Below are 19182 nucleotides of genomic sequence, written 5' to 3'. Positions count from 1 at the left end.
AGTGCAAACTGTACAAGACATAAATATCAAAACCACTCTGCTACTGGGAATCTTACTACACAGAAAACCCACTTATCAAAGAGAAGCAAGACTTGCTGAAGTACACAGAGAGAGGAACAATCTTAGATATTTTCTCCACCTCTAAAACAGACCAGTTGTCATTTAGGATGCCTGGGCTCCCAGCTCCCTGTTGAAGTATTTCTTGGCATGGAAAAGCCTTGTCTGAAGTTTCACATTGTGTTGCTCTGTCCTTTGCCAGGATGCAGAGCAGCAGCATCAGAGCAGGTCTGGGTTTGCAGGGCAGCAGCAGCTCTTTGAGAGGAATTATGCAGGACAGAGGAAAAGTGAAGCACAGAAGGTATCCAGCCCTACACCAAATTTACAGCTCTCTTCATCCAAAAGCAGTCAGGGCATCGATTACAGGAGACAAACATCCACACAGCAGGAACAGCAAATACAGATACACATCTGTACACATTTAGCTTCAAAACTCTGCAAGGTGAAGAGCAAACACCATTCCTGAGGCGCAGCTCTGTGGGTCCCACAGTCATCCTCAGTGGGGCTTCCTTGCACAGCTTTGGCACTGCAAGGACACACAAAACTCAGGCCACAGAGGTGCCATCCCAGCACCAAATCTACCCTTCTTCAAGTCCAGCTGTACCCACCATGCATAATCCCATTTCTTTGAGCACAGTGGGAATTTTGCCATTAGCTTCACTAGAGCCAGGATTTCCCTTGCAGGCTGGTTTTTAATCCCACTTGTCAGGGCAGTAAATCAAAACAAGGCAGGGCAGAGATGCTGACCAAGTGTTCCAGTGGGAACAGTGGCTGTGAAAATCTCATGTGCAAGGAAGGCAAGCAGAGCAAAGCCTGGAGTGAATGCCAAGTGCCAAATGCCAGGGTAGGTCCATTAAAGGATGTCTGCTCTTCCAAAGGCAGGATGAAATCACAGAGCTTAACTGATAAGCAGCAATATTTAGAAAATACTGAAATAACTTGCAACATTAAACTGCATTGCAGTGTTTTACAACTGTTTATTCTTAACGTGTTCATGAAGACACACATAGTCGTGTCTGGGGACAACTGGGCACAAAACCAGTGATTTTCCTGGATGCTGGCTGACCTACTGATACACCTCCAGCAGGGATTTTTTTGGCTAAATGGAGGTTAGAGGTGTCTCAGTCACACATAAGCCCTGTTCCTCCTGGACTGTCAGCCCATTTTCACTTGGCACAGCAGATTAAAAGTTCTTCCACCTAAAAATTCAATGCATTTTAGCATTCACTTATACCAATTATTCTATATATCAGCCCAAGCTACACATGCAGTTTTGAGTGCCACGTGAGCTCAGAAAGAACAAGTATCAACTCCCATCACCCAATACAGCCTGACTCCTATGTACAGTGAGTTTTTTATACAGTGCCTGTTAAACTAAGGAGACTGGCACTCATACTGAGGGATTTCTAAGTGATTTTCCTGCCAGTGAGCATACTGTTGCTGATTAAAAAGATGAGAGAAGTACAAATTCAAAGGAATTACCAGCCTGTCACAGGACTAACTCATTGCCTGAGCTGGAACAAAAAATCACTCACACCTTCAGTGCCTTCAGCTGATCCACCTCTCCCTGTGATCTGCATCAGGCAAGACCATCTGAGACTTAAAATTACAGAACCACAGAATTATTTAGGCTGGGAAAGACCTTTAAGATCATCAAATCTAACTGCTAACCCAACACTGCCACATCCATCACTAAACCATGTCCATGAGTGCCACACCTACACAGCATATGAACAGTCCCAGTGCAGGGGATGGGGTGGGAAAGAATATAGTGAATTCTCACTGGACTACCAGGAGAAAAGTATGGCTGAAAGATGAGTTTGAGCCACTTATAGCCTGAGGCCAATTGACCAAACGTTGCAATATTTATAAATTGTCCTTTATCACACTTATGATGAGTAATAAAAACAACTTGGATCAGGGGCTAGATATACATCATTTGTACCTGTGTATTTAATTTGGTTGGATTTTTGGCATTGAAAAGCAGATCTTTCCAAAACCTGCAATTAGAAGATGGCACCACAGCGCTCTTAGCCCAAAGCACTTGTCTTAGAGTCAAAGCAGCCAAAGCAGTCAAAGAAACCCTGCATATAAAGCAAATTTTATATATAATGTAACATAATCTGGGCATAACATAGCAAAAACTGGACTGGGAGCCTGACTCAGAAAATACTGTCAATAATAGCCCCAGATATCAAAAAAAAAAAACCTCCAATAATATTCTGATGAGTAGTCTAAGCAGGAACCATTGGCCTTTAACACCAATCATCTCCATATCTCTCATCAGAGAGCAGCTCCACCTGCTCTGGAGGCTGCATCTTCCATGTTACGTATGCTGAAAATCTGTCCAGCTCTTAGAGCTCTGGAATGTCTCCTAACAAGTTAGAAATATCATTCTGTACATGTAACTCATAGAATCCCTGAATGGTTTGGGTTGGAAGGGACCTTGCACATCATCTTGTTCCAACCCCCTGCCATGGGCAGGGACATCTTCCACCAGATCAGTTTGGGGCTCAAAGCTCCATCCAACCTCTCTAAGAGCCAGACACAACAGTGCTGGTCATGCCTTGAGTGTAGAGAAGGCTCCCTTCAAAATCCAGAGGTGGGTGTCTAGAATGAAGGTGAAAGAAAACAATCTTTGCTACCAATTCCATTTTCCACAGTAATTCCTGCTCGATTTGTACAATTCACCTCAATGACCTGTCTGAATGGAGTCAAAACAGGACCCTTGTAAATGGTAACAGGAGATTATCACAGTCACAATAAGCACCCAGATGGAACAAACCTTTTGGTCCCCTCAATATTTGAAGCACATGTGCATCATTATCAGACAGGTATTGCTAACCCTTCCCTTCCTCAACAACTTCCTACAATCCCATTCTGTATTTGTAATTATTTCAATGGGCACGGGGTATAAAAGCACTGGCTCACAAGCAAACACAGACAGTTCAATACAGAGGATGGCAGAGAGCAAAGGGGAAAGTGTGTATGTATCTCCAGAGCAGCTGTGATCAGGCTGCTTCCTTTGGCCCCACAGAGTGCATTGACTCTGTTGCTACTGTGTGTATGAATATTTTATTTCAACAGCACGTGCCCATCTCCTGCCTCTTGCCCCTGAGAGGACATTTGGCTGCACAGAGCAATCCCAGATCCTGCTTCCTCCTGTTCCCTGCAGATGAGAGCAGTGACCACAGACCAGCACGTGTTGCTTTCTGGAGAAAGCAGTGACTGCCATCCAGGGACAGGCTCCCTGCCCACCCTGCCCTGCCAGCTGAAGCATCACCTGATCACCAGTGTATGGCAGCATCATCTCTCAGAAATCATCACCGTGAATCACAGAATCATCACAGAATCACAGAATGGTTTAGGTTGAAAGTGACCTTAAAGACCCAAACCCCCTGACATGGGCAGGGACACCTTCCACCAGAGCAGGTTCCTCCAAGCTCCATCCAGCCTGGCCTTGAACACTTCCAGATATTCCATCCTCTGTCCCCAATGTCTGGAACTGGTCAGTCCCTGAAGGCAGAAAGGGAAAACCTACACAAACTTGTATCTCAGCCCTCCCTTCTTGCCCCTGTCCCTCGTTTGCTTTGCTCTCACACACACCCACATACGTCAGGGAGCCAGTCCTTCCCCAAAAGCATCTCTTTCTAAAGGAGGCAGCAGGCACAGCTCAAATGCACATCCAGCCACAAATCACAGCTGCTGGCTCCTGAAAGACCACCAATAAAAGAAAAAAGCCATAAAGCTGCAATGCTTAGAGTAAATATATCAGCAGGCTAATCACTCTCTTGGGAACAAACATGCACTTTGTGCATTACTGGGGTCTGTTTATGCTTAATAATAGGGGCCAGCATGGGCTGCAGAAGAGCCCACTGCCTCCTGGCATGTAACAGAACTCAGAACAATCTAGCAAAAGTGCCTTTGAACTGTATTACCTAAAACCCCACTCTCTTTACTGGATCATTAGCTAGAGTGTGTTCTCACCATTACTAGCCAGGATAAATTTCAAGGTGCTTTACCATGTTCTGTGTAAGTTGTGAGTTGTATGAATTCTAAATAAGATCCATTTAAAGCCTGTTTTAAGACTTCAACATCTGCAAAACAATGCCTTTCTTACCTCAGTCCTTCCTCCCAAAACCTAACCATTCTTCCCAGCAGATTAGAAGTTTCCAAGTGCACCAAGTGGCAGCAAAAAAAGGCAATGGGCATACCTGCAAGTGCTGCTCTTCTGCATGACGTCAGCTCGGTGGTATCCAGAGAGTTTGCAAAATCCGTCATTACTGTAAACTACAGGCCAGTCCACAATCTGGGCGTTTCCCAACAAAAAACTGGATTCTGAAAGCACAAAGAGCAAAAGGGAGACAGGGCTGCTGTCAGTGGCAAAGGACAATGAAATCCTCCTTGTGTTACACAGAAGATGCAGAGTTATTCGTGACAGGAATTTCTACCTTGATGTTTCAGAGGGAAATCCAAGTGGAAAAACTTTGTGATCAAACAGGATAACTGTATAATAATAATAATCCTGGTAATGCAAGTAGCTTCCTACACCACAAAACACCAATATAAGCCCCAATGCTTTAACAATTTAGAAAGCGTTCATTTATTCCCAACATCTGGGCAAGATAGCATGTTTTATTTTTATGTGATACATATCTTGAAAGCAACATTAAATTAACGTGCAAACTGAATTAAATGCTGAATTGTATGTGTGCCCATAGCTAAAAATGACTTTTTTGCTTGAGAGAAGGAATTTTTTCTTCCTGGCAGCTCTGAGTCTGTTTTGCAGGACACAGCCAGCATCCCTGGGATGAGGGACAGAGTGCCAGGTGATGCTGGGGAAAGCAGATGTTTTGAAATTGCAGTTCATGATAATCTTCAGTGTTTTCTTTATTTTTACTGTTAGTTTTCAATTTCATTTTGACTACAGCTATGGAACTATATGGTCCCATTCACTGGTGCTAAAAAGCTATTAAAATGTAACTATTAACAATCATTGCTGCATAAAAATTACAAGAAATGTTCCTTTCAGCAGTTCTTGTGGGGAAAAAAAAGGACATTTTTACAAATTTTTCCTCATAATAGCCAAAGAATGGTTATGACAACAACAGACATTTACTCAGGTGTGCATACTAATTTTACCATAAAAGTGACAGTGAGTTTGCATGAGCTACACATGCCCTACTCAGAGTGTTTATAGCTGTGACTGGATTGTACATTCTGCAAATATTATTCTCTTGGATATAGAACAGGTATTAAAAAAATAGTATTTCTTTTTTTCTTTATAAGCATGAATTTTGAAAAAAAAATAATCTGGAGATTATTGGATTTTCTACAGAAAAGCAGATTTTAAAATATTTAAAAGCCAACCAATGGGAGAAATAGAAGTTTAGATTTTGTGAAATCTAACACTTTTATGCTCAAGGCATTTATTCGGATCCAGCACAAATAGTCTTTAAGCCTAAATGTCAACTTTAAAATTTGCTTTCCTGCCCACAGGAAGATGTCCTCGCTACAAACAGCAGGAAACACAGAGTAAAGCCTGAGCATTACATAAAATATCCCTGGATTCCAGCAGCTCAAACACCTGGGAACAAAGGGTTTGCTGGAGTTCCTCCCACTGTACTGGCATTCCCCCCACACCTGCATCTCCACTGATGTCTAAAGATTTTTTAGCTCTTTATATATTTTCATATATCTGAAGCCTTGTAGATTTTTAATATGTGAATACCTTCCAGTACTTTTTCTGCCCTTTCTAATGAAATTAACCCTTTTCTAACACATTCTTGAAATTCTGTTTAATCTTATACTTAAGGAGAGAATTTCTCACAAGGACATTGTGTTTTCCACCAGAACTTAACAGATATAACCAGAAAATAGGGCAAGGAAGCCCCAGGAGCAACTCCAAAGGGCTGACCCCAGGGTGGGTTACTGGGGAAACTGATTTCCTATTGGATGTACTGGCTAGAGACACTAATTAATTAACCTTAAAAAAATTGTGAAAATCCTTTTTCACATGTGCACAGAGCCATATTTGCACACCATATTTTGCAGCTTTCATTAGAAAGTTGCTTTTTATCTTACCATTTTAACAGTATTGCAAGGCTTTTTCCTTTTGTCATTGGGCAGCACCTCCAGTTTGGAAAAGGGGAGACACCCCCAACCCTCCAAACCTGAGCTATCCCCATGGCTGCCACCCCATCACCACCACACTCCAGAAGCTGGAGATGCTGGGAGCATCAGCAATTCTGAATTTCCCATCCCACAGGGACACAACCCGAGGCTGCAAGTTAAATTTGGAAAGATTGTCTTTATAGAACTATCTCTGGCCGAAATCCTGCTCATACCTCACCTCTACACAAAGGGCACAGCCTGGTGATGATGCACTCAGGGGTGCTCTGCACATCCCTGAGCTCCCCAGAGGACCACAGTCCAAAAAAAACAAAAAAAATCCAAAAGTCCTGCAAACCTCCCCAGCCTCAGACATGAACTCAGCTGTGTATTCCCACCCCATCACTGTTTCAGGACACAGAGCACGCAGCCGAAGATACGTGATGCAGCCAGATAAATAGCATTTAATGGTTGTTTTCTATGGATTGTATACTTCTCTGCACCTCAGGGTCTCAAAATATTTGATAAGGCATTCAACAAACTGATCAAATCCACCAGAAACTTGGGAGGGACAAAACATAAAGCCAAGCTATTGACAAATTGTTGTGGGCTTGTTTTTCTTTTAAAATTTGAGGAAAAAAGACACTAGAAACATCTTGGTAGATATTAGTATTTTTAATTTTTTAGGTTAGATCAGATCCATAATATTCATATTAGAATCTTGACCACATATTAGAAGCTGTTTTCCTTGAATTTTCCTTTACCTAATTGACTTCTTTTTTTTACCCTTGTCTCCTAAGCAAGCAAAGCTCATTCACCCATTCTCAGCACAGGAATATAGAATCATAGAATCTTTTAGGTTGGAAAAGACCTCCAAGATTTTTGAGTTCAGCTGCAAATTCAGCACTGCCAGGTCCATTAGGTCCATTACCAATATCTGTGTCTGTGTGTGTGTGTGTCTGTGTGTGCGTGCAATTCCAGTCGAAGGAAAATCTTAAATCAATCTTTGCCTCTTGTTAGAGACCAATAAATCCAAGTGCAGGCACAAATCCACAGGAATTTATGTTTCATTAATGCTGCTGCTCACTGAGCAACGTGATAAAATTGAAGGAAGAACAGGTCAGTGTCTGACCCTTTGGTTTTACTGGGGACCCAAATCTCAGTATTCACAGAACCCTATGGATTTCACCTACCTTATATTTTATCATGAGTCATTATTTTCTTCAACCAAGACACAACTAATTCTTCCCTATTTCTACAGTTACAAATCATAACTCCATGCACATTTAATTCTACATAAGCCAGTCCACACCCAGCTGTAAAAATCCAAACTGTGCACTGGATGACAGGACATTTTGAGAGAACCTCTCTGGTTTTGACCATAATTTTATAAAATCGTGTTATCACCACTGACTATTCATTGAAAGTCCATTTCTGCATTTTCCTCCAATGAGAATGGATCCACAGCCAGTTCTGGACTAAATCCTGCATGCCTGACTTTTGTATTCCCACAGTTCAGATTCATGATTTCCTGGCTAAGAAAGGTCATCACAGTTTTATCTTTGATCATTATTTCCAGAAGTCTATGGCAAATTCCACTCTGTCCAATTTCCAGCTGCCTGCCTGAACCAGGTGTAGGAGACAAGGGCTGGAAAAAAAACTAATTTTATCTCCATCTCCAGTTGCCACAGGGCAGCCACAACAGGCAATGTTCAGACTCCCTTGATGGGAGAGGCAATCTCCCCTTCCCTGCTCAAGTCTTTGACAGATAAAAGGGGTGTTTTAGGCCCTCTTCAGAAGAAAAAGAAAAGGAGCCAACAAACAGACTGGAAATGGCAGGGTGATGGGCATGGAACCAGCACTGGGATCTCTATAGCCATATTCCTGTCAGATCAAATAGACAAGAACTATATTCTGCAAGCAAGTCTTTTGAGATAAAATGTTCTGTTGGAGGTATTCTCAATAACAAGTGTTTCTTAAGAGAGTTTAGTTACTTATAACTGGGCATCACTGAATCCAGCCACTACAGCTACACCAGAACACTTGAATTTACTTTAATTATGTCACAACTTCATGGAAAGATCACAACAGGAATTGCAAAGGACAGCCAAAGTTATGAATGGCAGGGCATAAATACAGCTGATGTCATCTGTAAGGTGCTGTAAACCAAAATTTGTGCAATATCCCTGCTGTGCCAGGAAAGGAAATTCTCTGTCTGTGAAGGTCCCAATCTCACAAGTATTTTTCTACAGAAGCTGGGGACTTCCCCACTGGTCAGCAAGACACTGGTCACTGCTGCAAGCAGGACAGTAACTCTGACAGGCTGTGGTCTGATCCAGCACATGGAGAAACCTCAGGAAACTGGGATCCAGATGACCATGGTGTGATATCTCGTACTCTGAAAACACTTACATGCAGCTAATTTCAAAACTCACTTGATGATTACCCCAAAATCTCTGGTGATGTGTTCATCCTTCTTGGATTTCTCCGATGCACTGAAAGTGCACATCCACTCCCTATTTCCTTACAGATAGAAGGTCAATTTTTATTATTTCTAAGCTTGTCTTGATGTAATTTACTCCACCAATCATCTTCTCCACCCATTCCCCTTTGTGATGCACTGTAGGGAACCCAAATCACAACTCTGTAGGTTGTGCATAGTCCTTGACTGGACACCTCTAAACACCAGCATCTGTCTGTCTGTAAAAAAAATCAGGGCCTGCCAGCAGATTTGTCTCTCTCAGAGTTGCCAGATTCCTCTCAGGAAGGCAGCAGGCTTTTTTATTAACTAACATAACTCTCCTATTCGCAAGGTTTAATGCTGATGGCAAGGAAACTGGGTATTAGAGGCATGCAGTCAGCAAAACTTCACGTTGGAAAACACAATTGAGGAAAACAATTTTTTAAAAGGCACTGCATTTGCTGTTGCCACGCTTCTATTTTGTAAAAAAAGGCTCTTTTGTATAAAGGCAGCCTATGCTGTAGAGCAGCAAGCTTTTAATCTTACTCTATCTTGCAGTAGCTGGCACTCAACACGATGCTGAGCCTTGTGTTTGTTATTAAAACAAAATAAAAAGGCCATGGAGTGTGAGCAATTTTTTTAACTACCAAAATGCCTAAAGCAGTGTAAAATTCTTGTTATGTAATGACAGGAGAGCAAGAACAGCTAAATCATTCCAGGAGATATGCTTAACCAAGTGAGAAACGTTGTCTCTAATCATCTTTTCTCAAGAATGCTTGGGTACCACTTGCAACCAAAATTGTTTAAATCACCATTTTTGAAAATTCCCTTTCTTCTCAAGGAAACTGGCAACTGACTGCTTTTAGAAAGGTCACCACTGAAAAGATGTTCTAAAGAAAATAAAGTAGTAGCAGAACAGAAACAACAGTAATGATTATAATAACAAAAAGAAGCAGCATTTTCATCTAGGAACAAATTCCTACCTCTATCAACTTTACACAGAGCTGTCCTTCAGAACTACCACCCTTCCACTGCACAGCAAAGGCAGCTCAGACCTCATGGGGGCTGAGAAATATCTGGAATTTGCCTTTTTTTTTTGCTAATATAAAAGCCCCAAACCACTTCAACTGCTGTCAGTTGATTCTCCTCAAAACTACACAGGGTTAGCAAATTGCTGCAGACTTGGTTAGAGCATCTTGGAAAGGGTGTACTCAGGAGGGGTGTATTAAAAAAGATCTCTTTTTTAATTTTCTTAGCTTTCCTGAGCGAGTCTGGCCCTGACAATCCCCGGTGTTGTCTGTGCTCACTCCAACCACGTGCTCAAGGTGTGCTGCATCCCCATGGAATACAGAGGAAGAGCCTAAACCCGCTTGGAGGGCAAAGCCCTCTGAAATCTGCCTCAACAGGCACCAACATCCCTCCAGCTGTGGGATTGGCTGCAGACAAACCTCTGTTCTTGAAGCACAAGCTTCACCAGCACTTTGTACTCCTGTCTGTAAAACCACAGTGCTGTTTTCTAACAAAGCTATAATTTCCCCAGTGTCTTTAAAGCATGCAAAACATCAGTGTCATCCAATTTACCCAGTACATTAAGTGTTGCTTGCCTGGAAAAAAAAAAAACTCTCAAAGGACTGATTCTTTACGTCACCTTTCTGTGCCAGTGCTGTCTTTATTTAATACTCATATTATGAAGATGCAGCAAGGGCTAAACCCAGAGCAAGGTGTGATCACACTGGCTATGCTGAAATTATCCACTTCCTGCCTCAAAAACGTGCTCCTCAAATAAAACAGAAGATGAATAATCCAGCCCTGGCTGAAATATTAAATCCACATGTAAGCCACTCAGCTGGGAACACAGCAGCTCTCAGCAATTTAGCAAGCGAGCTCAAGAAGAAAAATTAGAGCCTGCCTGGAATTTACCTCCTCGAAAGTCAGAAAATTAACTGCAATCATTTGGAATGTGGAAGCCCACAAACAGCCCCTGCCTTTACTGCAGCACATCACTGACCCCAGGAAGAGCTCTGAGGCAATGAGGACATGAGAGCACCTCTACGAATTACCTGGAAAATGACATTTCATACAATTCCCTGATCACAGTTTCTCCCACACACATCCATTTATCCTGGAATTAAACTAACCCTCACCTATCCCAGTTATCTTCGAAATGCCGCTGCTGAATCTGCTCTCTACTAAAATTATGCAGAACACAACATAGATGTACTGAGACTAAATTCAAACTGGAGCACGCTGTAGCTCTCACTCAAGGCACACAGGCAGCCTCAGGGAGAAGCAGAATCCAGACTTCCAGCTTTATACAAATGAAAGTGCTGCCTTCACATTCCCAGAGGAGAAAATTGTGGGAACAGGAGCTCTTCAGACACAGGGCTCCTCTTGCAAACACTGAGCCCGCAGCGAGTCCTGGCTGCAGTTCCACAGAGCCTGGCTGCTTCTCAAAAACACCTGTTTGGGCAGAAAATCGGCTGCACCCCGTGTGCCCTCCTCTCTGTGCCAGGGGCTGGAGCAAAGCATCCACCAGGACTGATCCCAGAACCCCTCCTGGGTGGGAAGTCAGGCCCTGGCCACTTGGGACAGCCAGGGCTTAGCAGTACCAATAGCCAGTCCCCTGAGTGTGCTGATTAAACAAGTATTGTCCTTTTTTTTATCTGAAAAGCAGATTATTAGAGTACCAACTCCAAAATCTTCTATATTTTAATGTTATCAAATCAGAAAATCCTATTTCCTTCAGCTATCCAAGAGAATAACTTAAAATCCCAGCTCACCACCAGACAGCACCCTATAAAACAGGCCAATTAAATGTATTTCCACTTCCTGACATTGTTCTTTGGCTGCAAACTCCTTCCAACTGCAACAAGAAAACCTGAATGTTTCCTCAAAAAAAAGAAATTCTTTTCCTTCTCTCAGGTTTCAACATTAACCTGGGAATGCAGCAGCTCTTGCAGTGACCTCTTGTGGCAAGTGCTCAGCAGCTCTCAGACATCCCCCAAAAAGAGAGGATGGAAACCTCTCCCACCAAGCACAGAAAGAAATATAAGAAAGAAAAATAAGAAAAAAAATACAAAAAAAAGGAAAGGAAAGGAAAGGAAAGGAAAGGAAAGGAAAGGAAAAGGAAAGGAAAAGGAAAGGAAAGGAAAGGAAAGGAAAGGAAAGGAAAGGAAAGGAAAGGAAAGGAAAGGAAAGGAAAGGAAAGGAAAGGAAAGGAAAGGAAAGGAAAGGAAAGGAAAGGAAGGAAAGGAAAGGAAAGGAAAGGAAAGGAAAGGAAAGGAAAGGAAAGGAAAGGAAAGGAGGAAGGAAAGAAGGAAGGAAGGAAGGGAAAGCAGTGCCACAATTAGAAACAAGACCACAAAGCAGCTGATCATATCTCAAGAAAATCCAGCTTTTCCTTTCACTAACAACATGGCATTCTTTAAGTTTCTAAATTAATAAAATGGCACAGATCTTCCATAACTCTTTTTTAAAAGTAAAAATAAACACTTTAGACCATGCAGCAGTCCCCCAATTTCAGCAGCAGCAAACAGAGATGCTTAATCTGTCTGTGCTCAGCGAGCCCACTTGAAAAGCAAGGAAAACAGGGTGTCTGCAATTGCAAACCCCTCACATATGTCATCTAGTAATGCTTGTCAGTGTAAAAATCCACTTTGCATTGATTTACATGTCAGCAAGCTCCCTGCAGTCACAGAAATTGCAGAAGGAGCCCTGTGCCTTCAAATGCCAAAGAAAACCTCAATGACATGAGCACCTTGGTAATCCCTTCATTAACTTCTGAGCTGAACTGGAGGATGGAAACTTTCACCCCAGGTGCATCCTGCTTTCATGCAGGGATTTAGGGAACTGCTGAGCCCTGCATTTTTCTCAGAGGATCCCAAGTGATAGACATCCACTAAACTTGAAGTACTTTGCTTTAAAGAACTTTCTCTGTGCAGCATGTGTGATTTAATTGGTGCCAGGTGAAAATGCAGCTTGTTTTAATACAGGGGAGAGAAGCCCACATGCATTACATCCCACATCCCTGCCTGGAAGACAGGAACCCTACACAGCTAGTAAGAACAGAAGAGACAAGAGATGCTTATTTTATCTGTAATACCAGTGAAATAAAAATTTAAAAGATGTCTTATTGCTACAGATGTGACACTTGTTTCCCCCTCCTTTCCAGGTAACCTGCCTTGACAAAAATCACCTATGAACACGGCTGATCCTTCCACCCACCAGTCACAGGGACCCAGCAGGGCATAAAGGTCTGTGTGAAGGAATTGCTTTTTAGGAACATAGCATAAAGCTGAAAAAGGCCAGGAATAAAATGCTAGCTTCATTAAAACTTATGCTGAAATTCCCATGTAAGCCTTAGAGAGCTAAGATTTCATCCCAGTGTCAATGCACTTGTGAAAAGACCCACTTTCATGAGGAAGCTTCTAAGAGTTATTGCAACAGAAACAATATCCAATAATGATGACTCTTATCATATAGATAAGATTATATACAGTTTTTCACTAAATTCATCCCCTCTTCCAAACTGTTAGCAGTCTTTATTGCAGATTGCTGCCAAGTCCCAGACTCACTCTTTCCACAGATTCATGCTCTACCATAAAAGCAAATTATGCCATTAACATATACTTAATTTTTCTGCTGATAGAATTTGTGAAAGCAAGACAAAACTTGCTTGGCTCAACTCGCTGGATGACTCTGCCCATGGGACAGGTCCATAAATCCCAGCCCTGATCTAGAGACTTGCCCAATTCTGTACCCTCTGCACTTCCACAGCGCTGAGCACAGGTCAGTATCAGTAAGAGCTCTGAATGCACTGAAGAGGTGAACAATATCAGTAATAACGGGCACAGCCTGCTGAGAACATCTTGGGAGAGAACATTGCCCTTAGGATGGTCCTTATTAAACATCCCAAATACTAATGGCAGTAAAAGGCAGTCACCTTAATGTGATTTAGCCCAGTGCTCTCACAAAACACCTTTGAGCTCAGCAAAACACCTGGTGCTCTTAAGATCTAGGGCACAGCCAAGGCTGTAGCGAGATTGTATCAATCTTTGTGAGCCTCACATAAGCCTCAACGTATTTTCACTGTGCTTTAAAAGAAGAAAGGGAAAAAAAAGACTGCAGGGAGTGCACTGAGATTACCCTGAAGACAGGTCTGCTTGTCCCTTTCACCAGGCACAGGAACCCTAAGGACAGACCCCGCTCTCCCCGTGGGCTTTGGGTCTCCTTAAGCGGAGCTCAGCTGTGGTGAGGGCAAAGACCCTGCAAAGCAGAGGCTGCCATGCAGCACCCCATGCTTTGGGAAGGACCTGCAGCCGGTGATGCTGCCCAAACACTGACCTTCAACACTGACCTAAAACACTTCACAAGCTCCAAGGTGTAAAGTCGTCTCCAAAAGAGCCGTTGTTCCCCCAAGGGAACATGGTGGGACCTCTCCATCGCTCTAACAGCAGCTCCATCCTTCCCAAACACCCTGGCATGGAAAGGGGCATCCAGCAGGGCATCCAGCAGGGCAGCCCAGCTCTCCCACTCTCCCACACAGAGGGCAAAGAGCCATGGTCACCGTTTCACGGCCACCCCGTTCCTTTCTGCTCAGCTCCTTGGTGCTTTGCTCTTGGCTGCACACTGTGAGCGCTTCTCCCACAATTTCAACCTGATGAGCAGCCAAAGATGAGGTAAAAAGGAAGGATTCACAACATTCCTAAAGAGAAAGTGCCCAAATAATGCTGAAAATTTAATATATGATTGCTTTTAACACGAGGCTAGACACCACACCAAGCCTGCACACCGTGTTACTGCTACACCTGCTCCCAGTCCCAGTCCTGACTTTCCACATTTTAAAATTATTACAATTTTGTCTATAAACTTTGTTATTAGGATCCATCTCTGGTAACTCTGAGTAATTTGTCTCCATCAACACTTCATTTTGAAGCCATTGCTTCTATTTCACCTGAAGAAGAGGCTATCTGCTGAAATACCTGCCTGATTTTTTCCAGCAGTACCCGTAGCCTAATAGAAGTTATTACCCGTACCTACAAACCTTCTCTTGATTGTTAAGAAAATATTTATGATCAAGAAGTGCAATGGAATTGCATAAACATGACAAATCTCAAAGGAGAATGTTCCTGAACCAGGAACAGTGACAGAAAGGCTTTTTGGGGAGAATGCTGAAGATGTATTTTAAAAAACAATCATCAGTCTTTCCTTCACCCCATTCCTCAAATTGTCAACCAAAAATTCCTTGGAACTTGGTGAATCCAAGTCTAAAAGAAAACCCAGCTGACAGCCAGCAGACCAAATCCTTGTCTTCTTCCAAGCACTGGCAGGAGATACTTGAACCAGATTTGGTCCACTATATACTATTAAGTTTGCATTAAACAGTACTGAATCCAATGAAAATTACTATTTCTATAAAGGATGAATAAGGCTATGTCCTGGATGACAAAAATAAGAACTAAATCATGTTTCAGCTCACAACACTGACAACTTACATGAGTTAAATACAAATTCCCAATCTACTTTCCTCTTTGTGTCCAACAGGGAAGATTTACCTCTCTAGAGAACACCATGCTTAGACATCATCAGTGGCACAGAAAAAGCAGAATGAATGACCAGATCAGCATGATTTATGCTCCTAAATTAAACCAGGTTAAAAACTGAGGGGATACATACTTTTAAAGTATAATGTTCAAAAGCCTTCTGAGCTTTTCTAATTTTTGATGTCTCAAAGCTTTACTCAGCTTTCACCGGGGAGGATGTGGGATTTAATTAGAGCACAATACAAAACCATGGCATTCCCAAACCATACTCCCAGCCCTGCCACTGACATGCTGCATGACCCAGGGAAATCAGCTGTGATGCCCCAAGCCTCCATTCACTCCACAATTTGATGAACATGTTGAGAAAAACCTCTGTATGTCCTCTTCCACAAGGAGCTGTGAAGTGTAATTAAATTCCACCCAACACTTTGAAATTGTCAGAGGGAAAGTGCTATATAAATGCCTATTAATTAAGCCTGCATTTAATATTCTGGGAAATAAATACACTATTGTGGGAAAGCAGCTCTTGGAGATCGGGCAGCTACAGGGCTTGACAGGGAGTCAGCTGCCGACCACGGAACTGACAGAGGCAACACGACAGGGAGGAAGCCCCCCAAAAACAGCCTAATACAAAGCTGGCATTTTAACAAACAACATTTTAAAACAAATTACAACTCCTCATCCCACTCCTGCTCATGAGGAAAATCCAGGAATCACCAATTCACTACCTGCAGTCAAAATCCACTCCCAGCCAGCACACCAGACCATGCTGGTGTGACTGCGCGGTACATCCAGCACTGTGCAATATGGAAAGGTGGAAAGGAATGTTTTTCAGCATAATTTCACAACCCATTGGTGTCTTGATTATTACTAAATGCAGCAAGTCTTCTCTATGCTCTGCTCACCTTTCCCACTCCTGTCCCCAGGTGTACACTGGCAAAACAGTGCTTCCCCATGGCAGCATCACCCTAAACTTGGGCTGACCAAGGAGTTATCTTTCAGCAAAACCCAAAGCCCAGCTCTCCTACATTTGTGCAAACATTCCTATGTCTCAGTAGTTCTATGCCAGTGCAAAAACTACATTAAAAATGAATGTAACTAGCACAGGACTTGCCTAAAGCAGCATCGACACCAGCACACCCAAAGAGACAGTGGGCTGCAAACACATCGTAACTTTAATGGAGCTGTGTACAGTGCTCTTGATCAGGGCTTTGCACTAGAAAAGGTGAAATTAACTCTGGCAGCAAGGAATAACTAGATGCCACAGTCCTGAACTAGCCCTGTAAATATTCACCTAACAGAGGAGCCGTAAATGACCAAGTGCAGACAGTTCTTTAGCCATTTGCTCAGCCACAGGATTGTCATCATCCAAACCACAGGCACTCCCTCACCGCTTTCCCGGCACCTTCGCCACAGACTTTAAAGTGCCACAGAATTGCAAAAAAAACTTTGAACCCCCTGAATGGAAATAGTTGCAAGTCCTAATTATTGCAAAACTAAAGAACAAGAAAAAGGGGAAAGGAAAAAAAAAAAAGACCCGGTGAGTGGAGAGGATGACAATTTATTGTCTCATAAAACAGAAGAAGGTTCGAATTGGCAGTAGCGATTGCGATGTAAGAAGTGCGGGGAGACAGGGTAAGGACCGCGAGGGGATGCTCCGGAGGGGGCGAGCGGATCCCGTTCCTTGAAGGCACCGCTTTGGCACGGACCCACCAGCGCGGCAACGCCGGGGCGAGATGCCGGAGGGACGGAGGGATGGATGGATGGATGGATGGATGGATGGATGGATGGATGGATGGATGGATGGATGGATGGATGGATGGATGGATGGACGGATGGACGCATGACGGGGGAAATCTCTCACCGCTGGAGCGCCGGACGATGTTCTCCAGGAAGGTGTTCTGCGGTGCCACCAGCCCTCTCTTGCCCCCCGGCATCCTGCAGCGCCGGGCTCGGGGGCCGGGGGTGCGCGGCGGCAGCGGCGGCGGCGGCGGCGGCGGGGGGGGGCCGGCGGCGGCGGCGGCGGCGGCGGCAGCGCCCGGTGCCCGTGAGTCGCGCAGGGGCGGCCGCGGCCGCTCATGGTAGTGGCGCCCCCGCGGCGGCTGCAGCGCGGTCTGGGGCCGCGCCGCGCTCCGCGCACCCAGCGCCGCGCCCGCCCCCCCTGCGCCTGCGCGCCCGCCCCGCCGGGCCGGGGGACGCCCGGGGATGGGGGGGGACGGGGGAGGACGCCCGGGGATGAGGAGGATGGGGAGGATGCGGGAGGCACCGCGCGGAGCCGAGCATCCCCCGAGCATCCCCCCCGCCCCGTCGCTGGTCCCCTGCGAAGTTCTGCCCTGAGCGAAACTCACGCAAACCCCCTGGGTTTGCATCTCTACATTGTTTTGTTTGTGGTTGTTCTGTTCAAATCTACATTGTTTTGTTGTGTTTGTGTACACTGTGTTGTTTGTGGGGTTTGAGGGAAAACACCCAGGAGTGCTTGTGGAACACTGGAAAGCGGCCGCGCTTTGCCCGCAAAAGATAAACGCAAAGTGCAACGTAACGTGTTAAATGCCACTAGCCTTGCCCGAAGGCATCAAGATATTTCTTGGAGGATTCCCCCCACTCTCCGAGCGAGGCGGATTTGGGGCTGGAGAGCTCTTTTCTCCTCGTACTCAGGGACCAGGCTCTGCCGCGCCGGAGCCCCAGAGGAGCAGGTGAGTCAGTGCCGGGAGCCGCCACACCCGAGTTCCCGGGTACGCCTTGCCCTGTTCCTGACCCAGCCGCCGTCCTCCCTCCAGCCGTCTCTTGACTAGCACAGTATTTTTTAAAGCCATGGACAGTAAAATCCTGGAAGGAATTTCTCGACCTACTGCTTCTGCCTCTGCTAATTTTGCATGCTGCTGCAGACAGGAAAGGATCGTAGAAGGAATAAGACAAGGAAAATCAGTGTTTTCTGCAGAGCATATCCCGTTGTGCTGCACGCTCCTGCCCTGGTTGGCACAAGCAGCAGTGCTTCTCCCAAAGGACATCATTCCACTGTGGAAAAATCAATTTATTTATTTTTTTCATTCTGCTTGCAACACCTGCTCCTTCCTGTGCTTCAGTCTTGGTCCAGCAAGGCACACTGAGGTCACCTGCACTCCACGGCCCAAAGTTTGAAATCTCTACCACACCAGGAGCTGTTGCTGGAGCAGCACTTTCCTGGGTGCCACTGCTGCTGTCCCTGGAAAATATCTGCTTTTCCTTTCATTTAAACAAATGCAAATCAGGAGCAGCTCAGTTGGGAACGCTGACAGAAAACAAGTTTGAGATGTGAACCACACCCGATTTGTCAAACATTCCTGTTTTCCTCCCAGGTCTGGCATCTTCAGGGCTTTCCTCAGAGTAGAGTATTTAAAAGATGCTCCTGCTGAGCGCTGCCCCGAGGTGCAGGGAAAATTTTCTCCTGGTAATTGGATGGTGGAAGGCAACAACTTTGTTTCGAGGGAGCTGTAGCTCACCTAACCCAGCTGTGCGCAGGCAAATGTGTGACTGATCTGTCTGGACAGCACTTCCAGGACCTCTGCTCCCCAATTCCCTCCCTCCCAACCAATCTGAATTTTTCTACTCATTTCCCAACCTCATTTTGAAACTTAGACTTGCTACTTGCCCTCCCACGCCCCTTTTCATCAAGCCCTTCTTCACTCTTTCCACTAAACTTTCATGCCCAAGAGTCATTCCATCCTCCCTGCTCCATCTCCTCAACTTCAGATCCCTCGTTTTTAAGTTCTGTTGCTGTATTTCCAGTAGCACTAATTAAACAATAGGTTATGGAGAGGGACAAGCTCCAAAAACATATCTTTAAATGTCACAGATGTCAGATAGAAATGGCAAGATGTGGTGGGATGCTTCTATACCAAGGTTGCAAAAAACCCCAGAGGACACTTCTTTTCTTTTCCTGGAAGGCTGGACGAGGCTAAAGATAACCTTGAAAAGAAGAGTCTGACAAAGAAAGCAAACTGGGAACTGCAGAGAGACTCTTGTCTTCTTTTG

The 19182-nt window shown here is 44.4% G+C and overlaps 1 protein-coding gene across 1 annotated transcript in view; it reads right to left on the bottom strand.

Moving 5' to 3' along the window:
- KCNH5 (potassium voltage-gated channel subfamily H member 5) overlaps positions 1–17108 on the bottom strand; it is a 159522-nt gene extending 142414 nt beyond the window's left edge. The window contains exons 1-2 of the mRNA XM_038138200.1: positions 17036–17108; positions 4272–4395 (exon numbers count right to left, since the gene is read on the bottom strand). Coding sequence (XP_037994128.1) covers positions 4272–4395; positions 17036–17108 — 197 coding nt within the window. The remainder of the gene's footprint in view (positions 1–4271; positions 4396–17035) is intronic.
- Between the last annotated feature and the right edge of the window lie 2074 nt (positions 17109–19182).

This window comes from Motacilla alba, chromosome 5 (assembly GCF_015832195.1).
Source record: "Motacilla alba alba isolate MOTALB_02 chromosome 5, Motacilla_alba_V1.0_pri, whole genome shotgun sequence".
Taxonomy (NCBI): domain Eukaryota; kingdom Metazoa; phylum Chordata; class Aves; order Passeriformes; family Motacillidae; genus Motacilla; species Motacilla alba.
The sequence above is the reverse complement of the archived record's forward strand: the minus strand, read 5'-3'. Positions and strand labels throughout refer to the sequence as shown.